Here is a 14,131-nt window from a genome sequence, read left to right on the forward strand (position 1 = left end):
ATCATACATTTCATTATAATCATGCTATCTATCTATCTATCTATCTATCTATCTATCTATCTATCTATCTATCTATCTATCTATCTATCTATCTATCTATCTATCTATCTGTCTGTTTCTCTCTCTCTCTCTCTCTCTCTCTCTCTCTCTCCCTCCCTCTCTCTCTCTCTCTCTCTCTCTCTCTCTCTCTCTCTCTCTCTCATAATCATACATTTCATTATAATCATGCTATCTATCTATCTATCTATCTATCTATCTATCTATCTATCTATCTATCTATCTATCTATCTATCTATCTATCTATCTATCTATCTATCTATCTATCTATCTATCTATCTATCTATCGCTCTCTCATAATAATACATTTCAAGTTAAAAGGGTTTCCTGACAATTATTTATAAGATAAAGTGTTTTAGCTTTCCAAAGTGTCTCTACCTTAAAGAAAAATCCTCTGTTGTATGGCTTATATATAGACTTGGGACAAATGAAAGGAAAAATCACTGGCTCTCATTATGCCCTGGGGGCATTTTGCTGGTCTGATGTAAGTCCCCTTTTCCCCTCAGGAGTTATCATCAATAGAAAGTTATTCTCATATTATTGTTATTCCAACTATAATAAAGCTTTGTATCCTTATGAGAGTGGCCTTTGCCACGCTGACAATGTCCCCATCCATAGGGCAAATAAAATTCACAGACATCATTTGAATGTGAATTAAAAAAAAACATGAATATATAAAATCATAATCAAAACATAAACCTAGGGAATATCTTTTGGAAGAATGGTGTTTATCGCTTCAGTGCAGTTCCAGAGAGTTGCAGAATCTATGCCAAGGCACAGTTCTGCCAGCTTGTGGTGGCTCAACATCTTATTACACATTAGGTGGGTATTTCACACTGTGGAACAGTATAGGTTACCAGAGTCTGTAAAAAAAGGTAATAATTATTTTATTTAAGATTTGGGTATGTGAAAAAGCATTAAAATGGTGCATAGTAATTAAAACATATACAGTCACAATCCACTTTAATAGGAAAAACTGAATCCCTGGTTATTCATGTAGTTATCTAATCAAATGGCAGCAGTGCAATGAAGTTTGGATTAAAAACATTGCCTAGCATTTTTCCAATCCTTAGCTCTCCAGTTTAGGTGAAAGCACAATGCTGTTATTATGGGTAATATCAAAGATAAAATGTCAAGTGTGCAAAAATGCTATAAATAGAGCTATTTTCTCTCACACGTTATATTTTCTTAAATTAAAGATATTCAAACAGATTGCTGTTGTTGGTATTTTACTAGTTTTCAGTTGTCCAGTTCCGGTGAGCCCACTGACCTCTGTAACATCAGATTCCTGGCCCACCCACCTCAAGGTTTTTTAGGTGTTGTGTGTTCTGAGTTGCTTTTCTGCTCATCACAGTTGTAAAAAGAGGTTAATAGATCATTACCATAATCATTCTGTTAGCATGAGCCTTTCCGTCCATACTGTACTTTGTTGTTGTTGTTGTTGTTGTTGTTGTTTTTCTAACCCTTTACACTGCTTTGCATAAAAAATCCTTCAGTACTCAAACTAACCCTTTGGCACAAAGTCAATGAGATCACATTTTCCCTCATTCTGCTATCTGATGCTCTCTTGACCTGTGTGATTTCATGCATTTCACTGCTGCTACACGATTACAGTGACTACTGTACCTGCATGAATGAGCAGATGTTCCTATTAAAGTGGCAGAAGAGTGTATTTTTGTCTTTAAATTTTTTATAAACATGTTTGTCAAGGGTTGGGATGATATATTTTGTGACATGCTGTTAATTTGAGCATTTGTCTTTCGGCTTGTTTAAGCAGCAGCAAAGGGATGTCCTTTCACAACCTGTGTAAGTGCAGCAGCATCTGTGTTAGTAACAAGAGATGGACACAGGAAGCAAGGTCACATTGCTGTTATTCAAAGGGATCTGGGTTTCCTTCTCAGGGTGTCGATAATGAGTCAGATGCTTGCAGATCAGTGACCTAATCCCCATGTTCACAGTAATTCTTGCTGGTATCTGTTTACGCTGGTATCACTGGTCAGTCAGACTCGCTACCAGGTTGATGCTATTAAGAGTCTATAATGACTAAAAATGTTAAATATAATTATGTTAGATAATATTAAAAAGCAGATATTAGCTCTGTTGTTTGTCGTATATAGCTCTGTACTGTTTTTACTGATAATAGAACGTGCTTTAACTCACACAAGTGTCAATAATATGGCCGTCAGCCTATGGCAATGAAAACATCTCATTCAAGCCTACATCACTATACTTGTCTTTAAATGACTGCATTTTAAATACAAGCATGCATTAAGCATTTTTATTTATTTATTTATTTATTTTCGAAAATGTATTCTTGTAGTCTGGCAAGGTGCGAATGCAAAGTGAGACACATGACAATGCAAATCTACAAACCTCGTGCCTCAGTGACTGTATCTTTCCTCAACACATTTGGCCCACAACCATGTAACCATGGCGACAGCAAGAAATCAACCAATAAGAATCCTGGTATCTGTATATACTTTCCTGACTCATCCCACTACCTGCCTCGGGACGTGAAGGCAGAAATAAATTGTTAATAATAATGGCAGTGCTTTTATCTCACATTTGTAGAGAAGCATGTGTGAAGAGAAGCTCCATCCAGACATGGCTTTGTCTGAAGGTCTGGCTGTAGCTTGTTCGCTTCGTCATGCCCTGGAGCTGGAAGTGTGCTCTGTCAGGTTGCTTTGAAGCACACAAATCACTGCTTTGCAGTCTGGGTCAGCCTCCATTTACACAGTCTCTCTCTCTCTCTATACATGTGTCTAATCTCATCACCTAGAGTACTGCCTGTAAATATTACTTCTGTATTCTAATTTCCAGATGTCATGTGTAATATGTGTTTTTCCATGGAATTGTGCTGACATTTGTAATGCTGATCCCTTGTAAATGCAAACCATAATGTATCTTTCATAACAGAGTGAAATATGAAATGTAAGAATATAAGAAACAGGCAAGCGAATGGCGATAGAATGTTGTGTTTATGAGTAATATATCTAATCAAAGATAAAAGTGTGCAAAAATGCTCCAAATCGAGCTATTTTCTCTCTCACATTACTTTTTTTCTGATCAAGGATGTGCAACCAGATTGTTGTTGCTACTGTACATGTGTTGTAAGAGTATTCCTCCCACACACTGCAGATGTACACCTCTCATTTTGTTGGTCTTCTCTCAGAAAATTTGTCTTCTATCACACTTATTGGTCTATTTATATCTATAAACTGGAGCACAACTACAATGACATGTTATTTTCTTTCCATAATCATATATGGTCCTTATTTAATAATTTTTCTTTGCAGGGGAAACATGTATTAAGAGTCTTTCTATTGGCCAGATATGAGATCATATTTAATATATTTAACAAATTTTGTTAGCAATTATCTGCATGTAGTATATTCTAACTATAGCATCTAATTAGATAGATAGATAGATAGATAGATAGATAGATAGATAGATAGATAGATAGATAGATAGATAGATAGATAGATAGATAGATAGATAGATAGATAGATAGATCTGAGTGCTGAGCAATAAAGCACTGGTGTAAAGATCAGAGCATTAGTATTAACTAATGTTGTTAACTAATATTGTTGGGGGAAAATTATCTTTTTTTGGGGAGGGGGGGGACTTTTCTATGACTATGTTGCCCCTAGTAGGTTAGGAAAAACCTGATTCTGGAATCCTTATGCCCCCCATGTTTTTGTAGAAAATAGATAAATACAGTATATTAAAGCTGTGTATTTTTGTGAGCTAGGCCCAGTGTTTTTTACTGTATCTTCAGAATACTGGTGTCAAACTACTCAAGGATTCCAGTCTCCATGTCAAGGTCTATATATAAAACTGACTATTAAAAAAAGACAATACATTTTCCTGTATAAGAAAAAAAAAAAAACTCAATAAACAATACTTAAATTAACAGTTTGGCGTCACCATTTATTTCATTGTACACAAAGTAAAAAAAAAAGAAAACAGGAAAGAGTTGCAATACATTTGATTTCATAGATTCGTTCTGAACATTTTGTCTAAATTGCTGGTTGTCCCCTGGTTATGCTTGAAATATCAGGACATCATCTTGTAAATGGGAAGCAGTTGTGAGCAATTTGGAAATTTCATTTACAACATCAGTAATTAGAGCTTTAGTGTGCATATCTAAATCCCTCACCCACCCGTTCCAGGCTCAGTAACAAAATACTCATTTCTAGGAAATTCTTTGGTGACCTGAGTCAATATGACAGCCTACTTTATGGCTTACTGGGATTATGTGCAATATATCATCTATCTTAAAGTGCAAGTTCGTTAACTTTACTAGTTTTCAGTGTGATTCAATTCCACATTAAATAAATAACAGAAACTGTTCATAACCTTGCTGATTTAAGTAAGTCCTTGCCAATATGCTGTGAATGATTTTGCTCAGTACCTCAGTTATTAACAGCCTGCATACAGGAAGCTTGTACATATTTCTGCAGTGTTGTTACTAGAACAGTTTACATTTTAAGGCTTGATTGAGTAATTTGTATTCAAGTATAAAAGTGCTCCGACATTTTGCATCATTCAAAGAGGTTGTGAGTCACTGGGCATAATGTGGCTTGTTCAGCCTCACCTTACTCACTCCAATATATTAATCTGGGGACTTGTTACATGGACACATGGCGCTCTGTCCGTCATCCAAGCTGAGGTGCAGTGTTAGTAAATCTGTCAAGTCTCTGAAGTATAGCTGAAGCTCACTCGTCCCCTTCCTCCTCATCTGTCCTCTTGGCTTTGAGCCTCTGGAAGCAGTGAATGATGGAGGCCAAGATGAAGCTGGCAATAATGGCAGCTACTGATATACAGATCCCAGAGAAAATAACAATGAGATAGTCTTTAAGAGACAATACTCCCCGACATTCCCGGAAGCTCTCCTCAGAAAGCAGGTTCAGAGAGATCTGCCGTCCATCCGTTGGGAGTGAGCACTCCATTCCCTCCAGTCCTGCAGGGGTACAGAGATATGTAACAGAGAGAGAGAGAGAGAGAGAGAGAGAGTCAGATGAGGCAAGACCCCCAAATATTGTGCATGATTTTTAATTGAAAAGTTTCATATGAAATCTGAAACCACAAGATCAATCAGTTTAAGTAAATGTTTTCAAGCAGAGCTTTTTAAAGGCTTTTGACATTGATTAATCATCTCCATAATAGACAGCTAAACACTGATGTACAGTGATACTGTTCATCTTAGTGTGCTGTCACTTGCAAATGTTTGTGTACCCTTAGGACAAAATAATGAAGACAGGAAAAATATATTTTATACTAACAAAAGACATTCATTGTGTTCACAGAAATGTATATATTATTAATAACAAAAGGTGGGCAAACAATATATTTTAAGTTATTAATGGAATACAATATAATTGTTATGGAGATCCATTACAGAAATTTGTTTTTTCTGTATTTTGTTATTCATGGTTGTCTTTTGTCAGGATGTCAGTTTATTTATTCGTTTATTTATTGTAAATTTAATGTCTATAAAACATTTTTAATGAACAGTTACAAAAGAAAAGTCAAATGCCAGTTAAAAAACGTTATTTTTTACTTACTTAAATATTTATATTTTAACATAAATAATATATTTAAACTAATGGAAAAATTATTTCAGAGAATTTAACAGAATGTTCATATTGATGCGTATATATTAACATTATGTCTGCATCTACATAAAAGCAGATGCATTTGAAGGTAGATAAAAAGAATTTTTAATAGTGTATATTTTAAGACCTTGGGTCAGACTAGTCTGCTGAATTCAGAAGTTATTATTATCGCTCATTAAATTGTGTCTATTTCAACAGCGAAGAGTTAAACACTTGGTATTAAACACAGATTTATTCAGATGTTCTTTTCAACCACTGAAAATCCTGCATCAGAGCAGCACTGTACAGAGTTCATACGCTCTGACACATTTATTATAAGTTCAGGTGAGAAAGAGCCTTAGAGTACACTACAGCATGTAATTATCACATGAATAGTGCCTGTTTTTTCTTTTCTTTTTCATTTGAAATAATATCACTATGAATCAGTTTAAGGCTTATTACACAGCGGTAAGATGTGAGCAGTTGCCCTCTGTTTTCATGGAAATGACTTTAATCTCCTTTCAACAATGACAGATGATAGATTTAAAGTGGAGCATCTCCTACGTAACGTAGCCACACTGCTAGACATTTATCTGATGAATCACATTCACGCTGAAATGGACTTTTGTTGGGAAAAAAGTGACGGTTTAGAGAGTGCTGTCAGTACAGTGTCGATAGTGCTCCTTCTTCCTTCCTGTTTACGTTCACAATCCTGTCAAGACAAACCATTTTCTTTCACATCTGCGCAAATGATAATCTATAGTAAAACAAACGAAACAAAACAAAAAAAAAAGTTTCAAATCCTGAAGCAGTCGCAAATCTGGCAGGAACAGGATACAGAACCCCCACACAGTGTGGAGGATGTTAAGAGTTGCAAAGAAGGCCTCAAAGAGTTTTAGAGTTTTACTGCAGAGTTGAGAGAAACTGTGAGACACCACCTCAGTCAGAACAAGCAGTTAAGAATGGTAGCAGTAATAACATCCTTCGTGAAAGCAACCCACAGAATGCAGCACTGAACACCAAATGGCTGAGGTACACAAAATCATGTTCTAAAATGGCCAATTTGAAAACCTGTTAAATCCTGAACTGAACGAGAACAAAGAAAAAGCAGGAACTGTTTAGCACTGAGGAGAAGATCATGATCCTCTACAACTGACTCAGATGAGGCTCAGTGCACTGAATAACTTTCAACAAAAAGACTTAATTTTAAACTTAAACATTAGACTTAAACATTAATTCAGGCTTGCCAGACATATTGTAGGTTTGTATACACAGTAGGTACATAGCAGTTGCCCCTTACATGGAGTGACTTGACTTTAAACATCTAAGCAATTGAGGTTTCAGAGCCTTTTAAAACCATACATTATATAATACAGATTAAAACCATACATTATATAATAGTAGCTATAGTGACATTTTCTGTGAATAGATATTAAGCTAGCATTTCTTGGAAAAGAGTCTTTAGTATCACTGCTTATGTAGAAGCTGTGGCTTTTGCTTTTGTGACACAGGAAACTGGAAAAGCTGGAAAGGAAATAAAAGCCTTGTGAGGAAAAAACAGTTTATAGTTGTTGCTGTAATCTGCTTCGTTAATGTTTCACACGATGAAATGTCTCGCAAGTAAGTTGTCTCGTCCTGTAATAAGTGAAGGATCGGAAAATTGTCTTGGTATAGGATGAAAAAAGCACTGTGGGATGTATTGTAGGATGATCAACTTCAGGGCGCTAATTTTAACTCCGCTTCATATCAGAACAAATCAGGCCACCATGCCCTTGATTATTTTCCTATAACAGCACATTCAAAAGTTTCATCACTTAATCGTGATCATTAGAAAAGTCTAAGTTTCATCACTTAAACGTGATGATCATTAGAAAAGTCTAAAGAAATGTATTGGTTATATATGTATATCTTGAATAAATGGATATGTAAGTGCAGGATTCTTCTTTTAAATTACTAAAGATTATTAATGATGACCAAATCTGCTGTAATTTACAACCTGCAGTAATTTTAAAAAACCTGCATGGTCCACCAAATATCAGTGTTAATGTCTGCAATTGGAAACTCGCAAAATCCTGGCATCACTGACATAGCAGTGACAATACAGCTGAAAATAGCAGTGGTCTCATTATATGTCCTTATGCATTACACATTCTATAATGACAGAGACGACACTTGTGATTGACATACTGTCTTTGGCAGAAGTCAGACAATATCATGGAGTGTGGCAGTGAGTCCGAGTGAGTCAGTCCAACCAGAAGGGCTTTTCCATACACAAGAGATTCAGTGACCTCAGCTTTCTCTATCATATGTCTATCCTCTCAGCTCCACACACTTACAGACTTCACTCTTATGTATCTTCCGGAAGATTACAACTGTTTTACACAGCAGCTACCTGAAAGTATGCGAATCCACACAGACACTCAAACGCACATGTGATGAAAAATCCGTTTAACTCGTTAGATAAAGCATACTGTAAAAGGTCAAAATTTGCAATCTACAAACCTTTGTTGCTTCAATCAAGAAGCAGTCATGTATTATAACACCCGGTACAAGATATGGGATACACTATTAAAAAAGGAGTGGTAATGATCACCATGTCATGGCTTATTTAACATCTTATCATGTCATCCCCATCCTAATCACTATTAGTGCCACAAACAAATCAAAAACATATAGAATAGATAATAAATTAAACTAAACAAGTATTCCACCAAAGAATGTTAGCATTTAAGCATCTATTAAGCATATATCTATCAGCATCTATTTATTATAAATGACTAATAAAATGAAGACTTGCATATCAAGTGTCTAACTAGAGTGAAAGGATTGAGGTTCAAGCCCCAGCACTGCCAAGCTGCCACTGTTGGGCCCTTGACCCTCACTGCTCCAGGGGTGCTGTATCATGGCTGACCCTGTGCTCTGACCCCAACTTCCAAAGTTGGGATATACAAAGAAAGAATTTCAGCTTGCTGTAATGTATATGTGACAAATAAAGGATTCTATTCTATCAAGATATATGACTTTGTAAATTAAGAATTAACAATCCTTAACGATAGATTGCTTAGTCTGAAAACTCATTCTAAAAAAATCACCAAATCACACAAAAATAATCACCACAGAACTTTCCCTTCCCTTCTACAAACTAAATAATTGGCTGGCTGACACAACAAAAATATACTGTAGGTCCGAACTTGTGTGTGTAATAATACAGAGTAATAATCTAGAGCATTCCTGTTACTTTTATTCCAGAGCAGTTAGTCAATAAACTCTCCTATAGTTTCAGTTACCCGACTCCAAGTGGATTAAAGACTTTCTATCGGTCAGAAAAGATGTGCAGATTAGCCAACACTAGTCAGACCGTTTTATTCGCATCAACACTGATGTTGCTCCCTGTACACAAACAATAACATGTTTAATTGTCAGTCAGACTTCTCAAGGTTTGCAGATGACTCCCAAAAGCAACCTTCTGTAGGGATCCATTATAAGCTGCATGCAAAACAAAAGCAGCGGCACGACAATTACACAACAATCAAAGAGGTAACCAAATCACTGTGTCGCCTCAAGCCTGTTCTGAAAAGGGTGAGCTGACTGACCTAAATCGACTAGAGTGTCAACTAAGATTTTCTCCAAAAAGTGGCAGCTCTCTGAATGAGCCAACATTTCAGTGTATTGTAATAATTGCAGACACCTCAAATCATCAAAATAATTGGAATCCCTGTCTATATGCATGTCTTCATTTTTATAAAGGGACTTATTTTTATGAAGGAAGGCAAAGTTTTTGTTAAGAGACCGTCTAAGTAAGATGAACTATATTATTAATATTTAACAATGTCGATTTAGCTAAGTAAGCAATACCACACAAGCACAAGCTGGACTAGGATTTGGGCGTAGGCACGAGGCTGCAGGCTGAACGATGAATGATATTCAGTACAATTGTGAGTGCGAAACTTCTTTCGTACAACAATCCACCACCAAGAAATGAATACTGAGTTCTGAGTTTTATCTCAGATAAAAGAGACAAATATTTTGTTTTAGTTCGCAGAAAAGCCTCAGAGAGCATTGCGTCTGCAGTGTAAAAATAGCAATTGATACAGTACACCCTAATGCGTTGCATTGTTTTCTTTCTACAGTTAGTTGTGCACTCTACTTGAAGTAGCTACAACAAGTCAAAAGATGTTTTTATTGTCATTTCAGCCATTTCCAGTTGCTAGAGAACTCAGAATAAAACATCTTTCCTCCAGGACCCTGGTACTAGGCAAAACACAGAATTACAGTGCATATGAGCATATGTATATAAACAGTGCAAGACTCTACATGAAAAGACAATAGGTGAGAAGGGACAGTGTAGCATCCAGCAGTACACAGTTTTGTAATGAATAAAGTGCAATAGCAAAATGCTGTGGATGTAAACGTAGCAGCAAATAAAAAAAAAAGATGTAGGTGGAACATACCGCAAAGTCACGTAATCGTAACATGTACAGTTCTCACATTACAGACAGAGTCAGTCCTATCTCTGAATAGAACTTGTCATTACAATTGTTTTATGAACACCGATTTGTACTATTTGGGGTTAAATCCTCATTATCTGTCCGTAACTCAGCTCTGAAACTAACCTCCCTGCAGTTAATTAAATGGGTTCAGTTATTTTCTGTTTTGTTTAATCCAACCAAGTAAAAGATGTTAATAGCGTTTGGATAGACTAAACACAAACCAAGTGAGTTGCTAATGACAAACTCCATGACTAAATAGAAACATAATATTTGCCACTAATCTAGATTACTTTAAAATGACATTTGGACTGCGTCTCATGTAGTTCTTTGACTTGGTTTCATCTTAATTTATGTAATCTTGTACTGCTGCACATAGAGAATTGACTGCTCCTTTTGTTACTTCTATTGTTACTCCTATTTTTAGCCGACATTTTCCGTTCCTATTCACTATTAATATTTAGCTGTAATGCATCGATCTATTGAAAGGAAGTGATGTCTAGAAAATGATTTAAAGATCTAACAAAAAGGATCATGATTTATAATAAAAATAAAAGAGCAGCCAGTCTCAGGCACAGGGACAGTTATTACAGTTTACAGTATATTACACTCAGTAAATTACAATAAATGGCATTGCCATCAAAATCTAATTAAGGAGCACATTAAAAAACTATTAAAATATGACTCCAGAGATTTCCAGCTGTACTGATTTCACGTACTTGTTGGGGTAGAGTTCGATTACATAATCCAGATTTCATGCAGTGAGTTAAGACAGGAAAAAAAAGAAAGTGAATGCCAGTCTTTATCGTCTTACACAATGTCTACATTGTCAGGTCATCGCTAAGAAACAAAAAGACCTTAAACCTACACTTGATACCGCCTGACCTCAATTATACGGAACTGGTGATCAACAATCTAGGGTTTTCATGTCTACAGTAGCTTCAGGTTCAGATGTTCCCATGTATATATATTTTAGGTATAAAATAGCAAGCTATTAGGACAACAGTAGGGAGAAATGCAGTGGGCACTTGTATAATTGTATACTGTGTTTTTTGGAATTGTGCACATAAATGAAAATTTAGCATGTTGTCTTTTGCCTGCAGTGCCAGAGCCTTTGTCATACTCATGTATTATTCAAGTGAGTTCTAGTCAGTGCTATGTCATGCCACATGTCTTATCTTTTAAAGATATTCACTGGGAACACTGACAACATGAACTGAATATTACAGTAGCCAGATCTCATAAGTGATGATCAAATAACCTTTGGATTGCTGATGACTTGTAATGACCATCACAGTTCCATAGAAAAGCAAAACAAAATATCAAAATGGATAGCAAAATGCAAGTGGATTTGTGATCTGCTTTATGAAATTTGATGTCAAATATTCTCTGAGGCAAGTGTAGATCTAAGGCTTAAGATTTTGTTCAAACTGGATCTTGAAAGCATATGTGATTTCTGTAAATAGACAATTTCAATAAGAAAACAAACTTCTAGGCAACTTACCAGTTGAGAGCTTGTGACGATTTTCGTTCAGCCAGAAAAACAATTTGGCAAAATGACAATTGCACACCCAAGGGTTCCTCTCTAGACGTATTACTCTCAAGGAAGGCAGCTGGCTCAGCACTCTGACATCCAGGCCAGAGAGGCCATTCTTCTCCAGCTCCAGCTCTCGTAAGGAAGTGAGGCCCGAAAAGGCACCCTCACTCACCATACTCAGAAAGGGGTTGTTACCCAGACGAAGCTTGATCAGGCTGCGTGATTCTCCAAAAATCCCAGAGGGGATCTCGGTTAAGTTGTTGCTTCCCAGGTCCAAGTAGACGAGCCTGGAGGAGCTGGTCAGTGTCCCTGGCTCCAGCATGGTCAGAGAGTTATTCCGCAAGTCCAGGTACACCAGATCACTGTAGAGTACTAAGAAATCTGAGGGGATCCCAGGTATCCAGTTATTGGACAGAAGAAGCCTCCGTGTGTCCAGAGGGAAGGAGTCTGGTAAACGGGTGAGCCCTCGACCGGTGCAGTCCACGGTGTGATGATCTGGACACATGCAGCTGGATGGACAGTTTTGACCCCAAGTGACTAAGGCAGAGGAGAGCAAGGCAAGGAAAGGCTGAAGCCAGCGAACACATGAGAACATTGTCAAGGGGGTGAGAGGAGAGAGGGAGAACAGGGGGTTTAAGGAAAGGGGCGAAGGAGAGGGGAGACAGGGAAGGGTCAGGGGGAAGAAGGTGAGGTGAAGGGAGGGGGGAGCATAAGGAAGAGAAAGGAGTCAGGGTTGTTGCGAAGGCATCTTTCCTCGCCTGTTAGATCACAATGTAAATAAGGGTTCAGCATCATCAGACAGCACAGAAAGACACGAAATGATGTTTTCCAAGAGATCACATAGCAGGCAGTGTGGGTCGTGTTGCAGCCTGCTCGCTCTGAGTGTGAAGGAGGAGGATAGAGCGGAGTGAGGGAGAGAGAGAGAGAGAGAGAGAGAGAGAGAGAGAGATGCTAGGGATTAGGAGAGAGGTAAATAGAAGCAAGCTGGGGGTGTGAAGGGGGTGTTAGGCAGAGGAGGAATGTGACAAAAGGGGGAGGTGTGCTTGTCTGGGTTAACCCACAGTCAATGCTGATGCCATAGTCCATCTGTGGGCTATGCCTTATTGGGGCAGGTCTCCAGCATTCCATCCACTTCTGCTGTTCAACATACATGATGCACAGCTTGTTGGCTATAAAATATCTGACCCATCAAGTCAGTTGGAAAGAGAAGATGCACAGAAGGCAGAGCTGCTCGCAGACAGCGACGCTTAGCTTCCTTTCTGTTGTCCTCCCCATGCAGTCGGCATACGAATACATATTCCAGCTCCATTGCCATGGTGATGAGCACAAACCCGGAGCCATCTGCATACAGATTACTGTCTGAAAAAGTGAGATAGTGAGTGTCAACGTGACGGCGAGTCTCACTGGGGAGGATAACCTTTTTTTAGAGCTCTACATCCTGCATTCTTTATACTACACTGTAATAAGTAACAGTTACTATTAGTTACATGTTTCAGATTTTTCTTCTCCAAAATATTTCTTTTGAGATCTTTCTCTTTTGAGATGTTTCTCCATCACTAGAGTTTAGGTTTGTTATTCTCTAGTGTATACTGCTGTTGAAATCCTCCAGCCCAACACACACACACACACACACACACACACAAAGAGCACATGTGCTGGAGGCTCTCAGACTAAACACAATTACAAAATACCCTCAGAAGCCTGTAGCTTTGACCTTGACCTTGTCCATTTGACAGACAACCAGGCCAGGAAATGACATTTTCATTAATGAATGAGAGGATATCCTACCAGTGGGTTAGGCAACATGCCATATGCTATTAATGTTCAGCATCTGAATAAATGATGAATGTCAGGAGTGGCATGCTGATGCAAACTTTAGGCATTACAGTAGGCAGGCAGTCTAACGGAAGTGCCAGGGTGGAAAATACAGTAAACACTAAACAGCCTAAGAATAGTCAGCATGTAACAGTGCTGTGGCACACCACTCGGGTTCGATAGCCAGACTGGAATCTACCTCTATGAGCTGGCTGGAGCTCGGAAACATGAGATGACCCTCCTGTGTGCAGTGGTGCATGTGTGTAAGAGGTAACAGGGTGCCAGCATATTTCAATAGAGCACAGAGAGTTTGAAACCTTGGGCTGGTTTATTCCATGTGATATCTTGGTGCTCACGCCTTAACACCAGAGAACATAGCCAACAGTGAGACTATGCCACTATAATCGTGGTGGAATGTAGAACGAGCATATAGCAAGAGAGAGGAATTTCTGAATGATAGTTTGAAGTATGAACATGTACATAAAATATAATGTCTACTACAGAATTTGTGACACTGTGATACATGAGCTAGTCCTTCATAATGTAGATCATATGCATTATATACAACAGCGTTCCTTCGTTCATCTTCAGTAACTGTGTCATCCTTGGTTGTGGATCCAGAGCCAATCCTGGGAACA

At 37.8% G+C, this 14,131-nt stretch overlaps 1 protein-coding gene across 1 annotated transcript; it reads right to left on the minus strand.

Moving 5' to 3' along the window:
* Positions 1-3,981: 3,981 nt before the first annotated feature.
* On the minus strand, positions 3,982-13,073 carry lrrc38a (leucine rich repeat containing 38a). Its single transcript, XM_058409336.1, has 2 exons — positions 11,646-13,073; positions 3,982-5,020 (listed from the first exon to the last, which is right to left on the minus strand). The coding sequence occupies exons 1-2, from the start codon at positions 12,271-12,273 to the stop codon at positions 4,776-4,778; spliced, it is 873 nt and encodes a 290-aa protein (XP_058265319.1). The 5' UTR covers positions 12,274-13,073; the 3' UTR covers positions 3,982-4,775.
* Between the last annotated feature and the right edge of the window lie 1,058 nt (positions 13,074-14,131).

Source organism: Hemibagrus wyckioides, linkage group LG15, assembly GCF_019097595.1.
Source record: "Hemibagrus wyckioides isolate EC202008001 linkage group LG15, SWU_Hwy_1.0, whole genome shotgun sequence".
Classification (NCBI taxonomy): Eukaryota; Metazoa; Chordata; class Actinopteri; order Siluriformes; family Bagridae; genus Hemibagrus; species Hemibagrus wyckioides.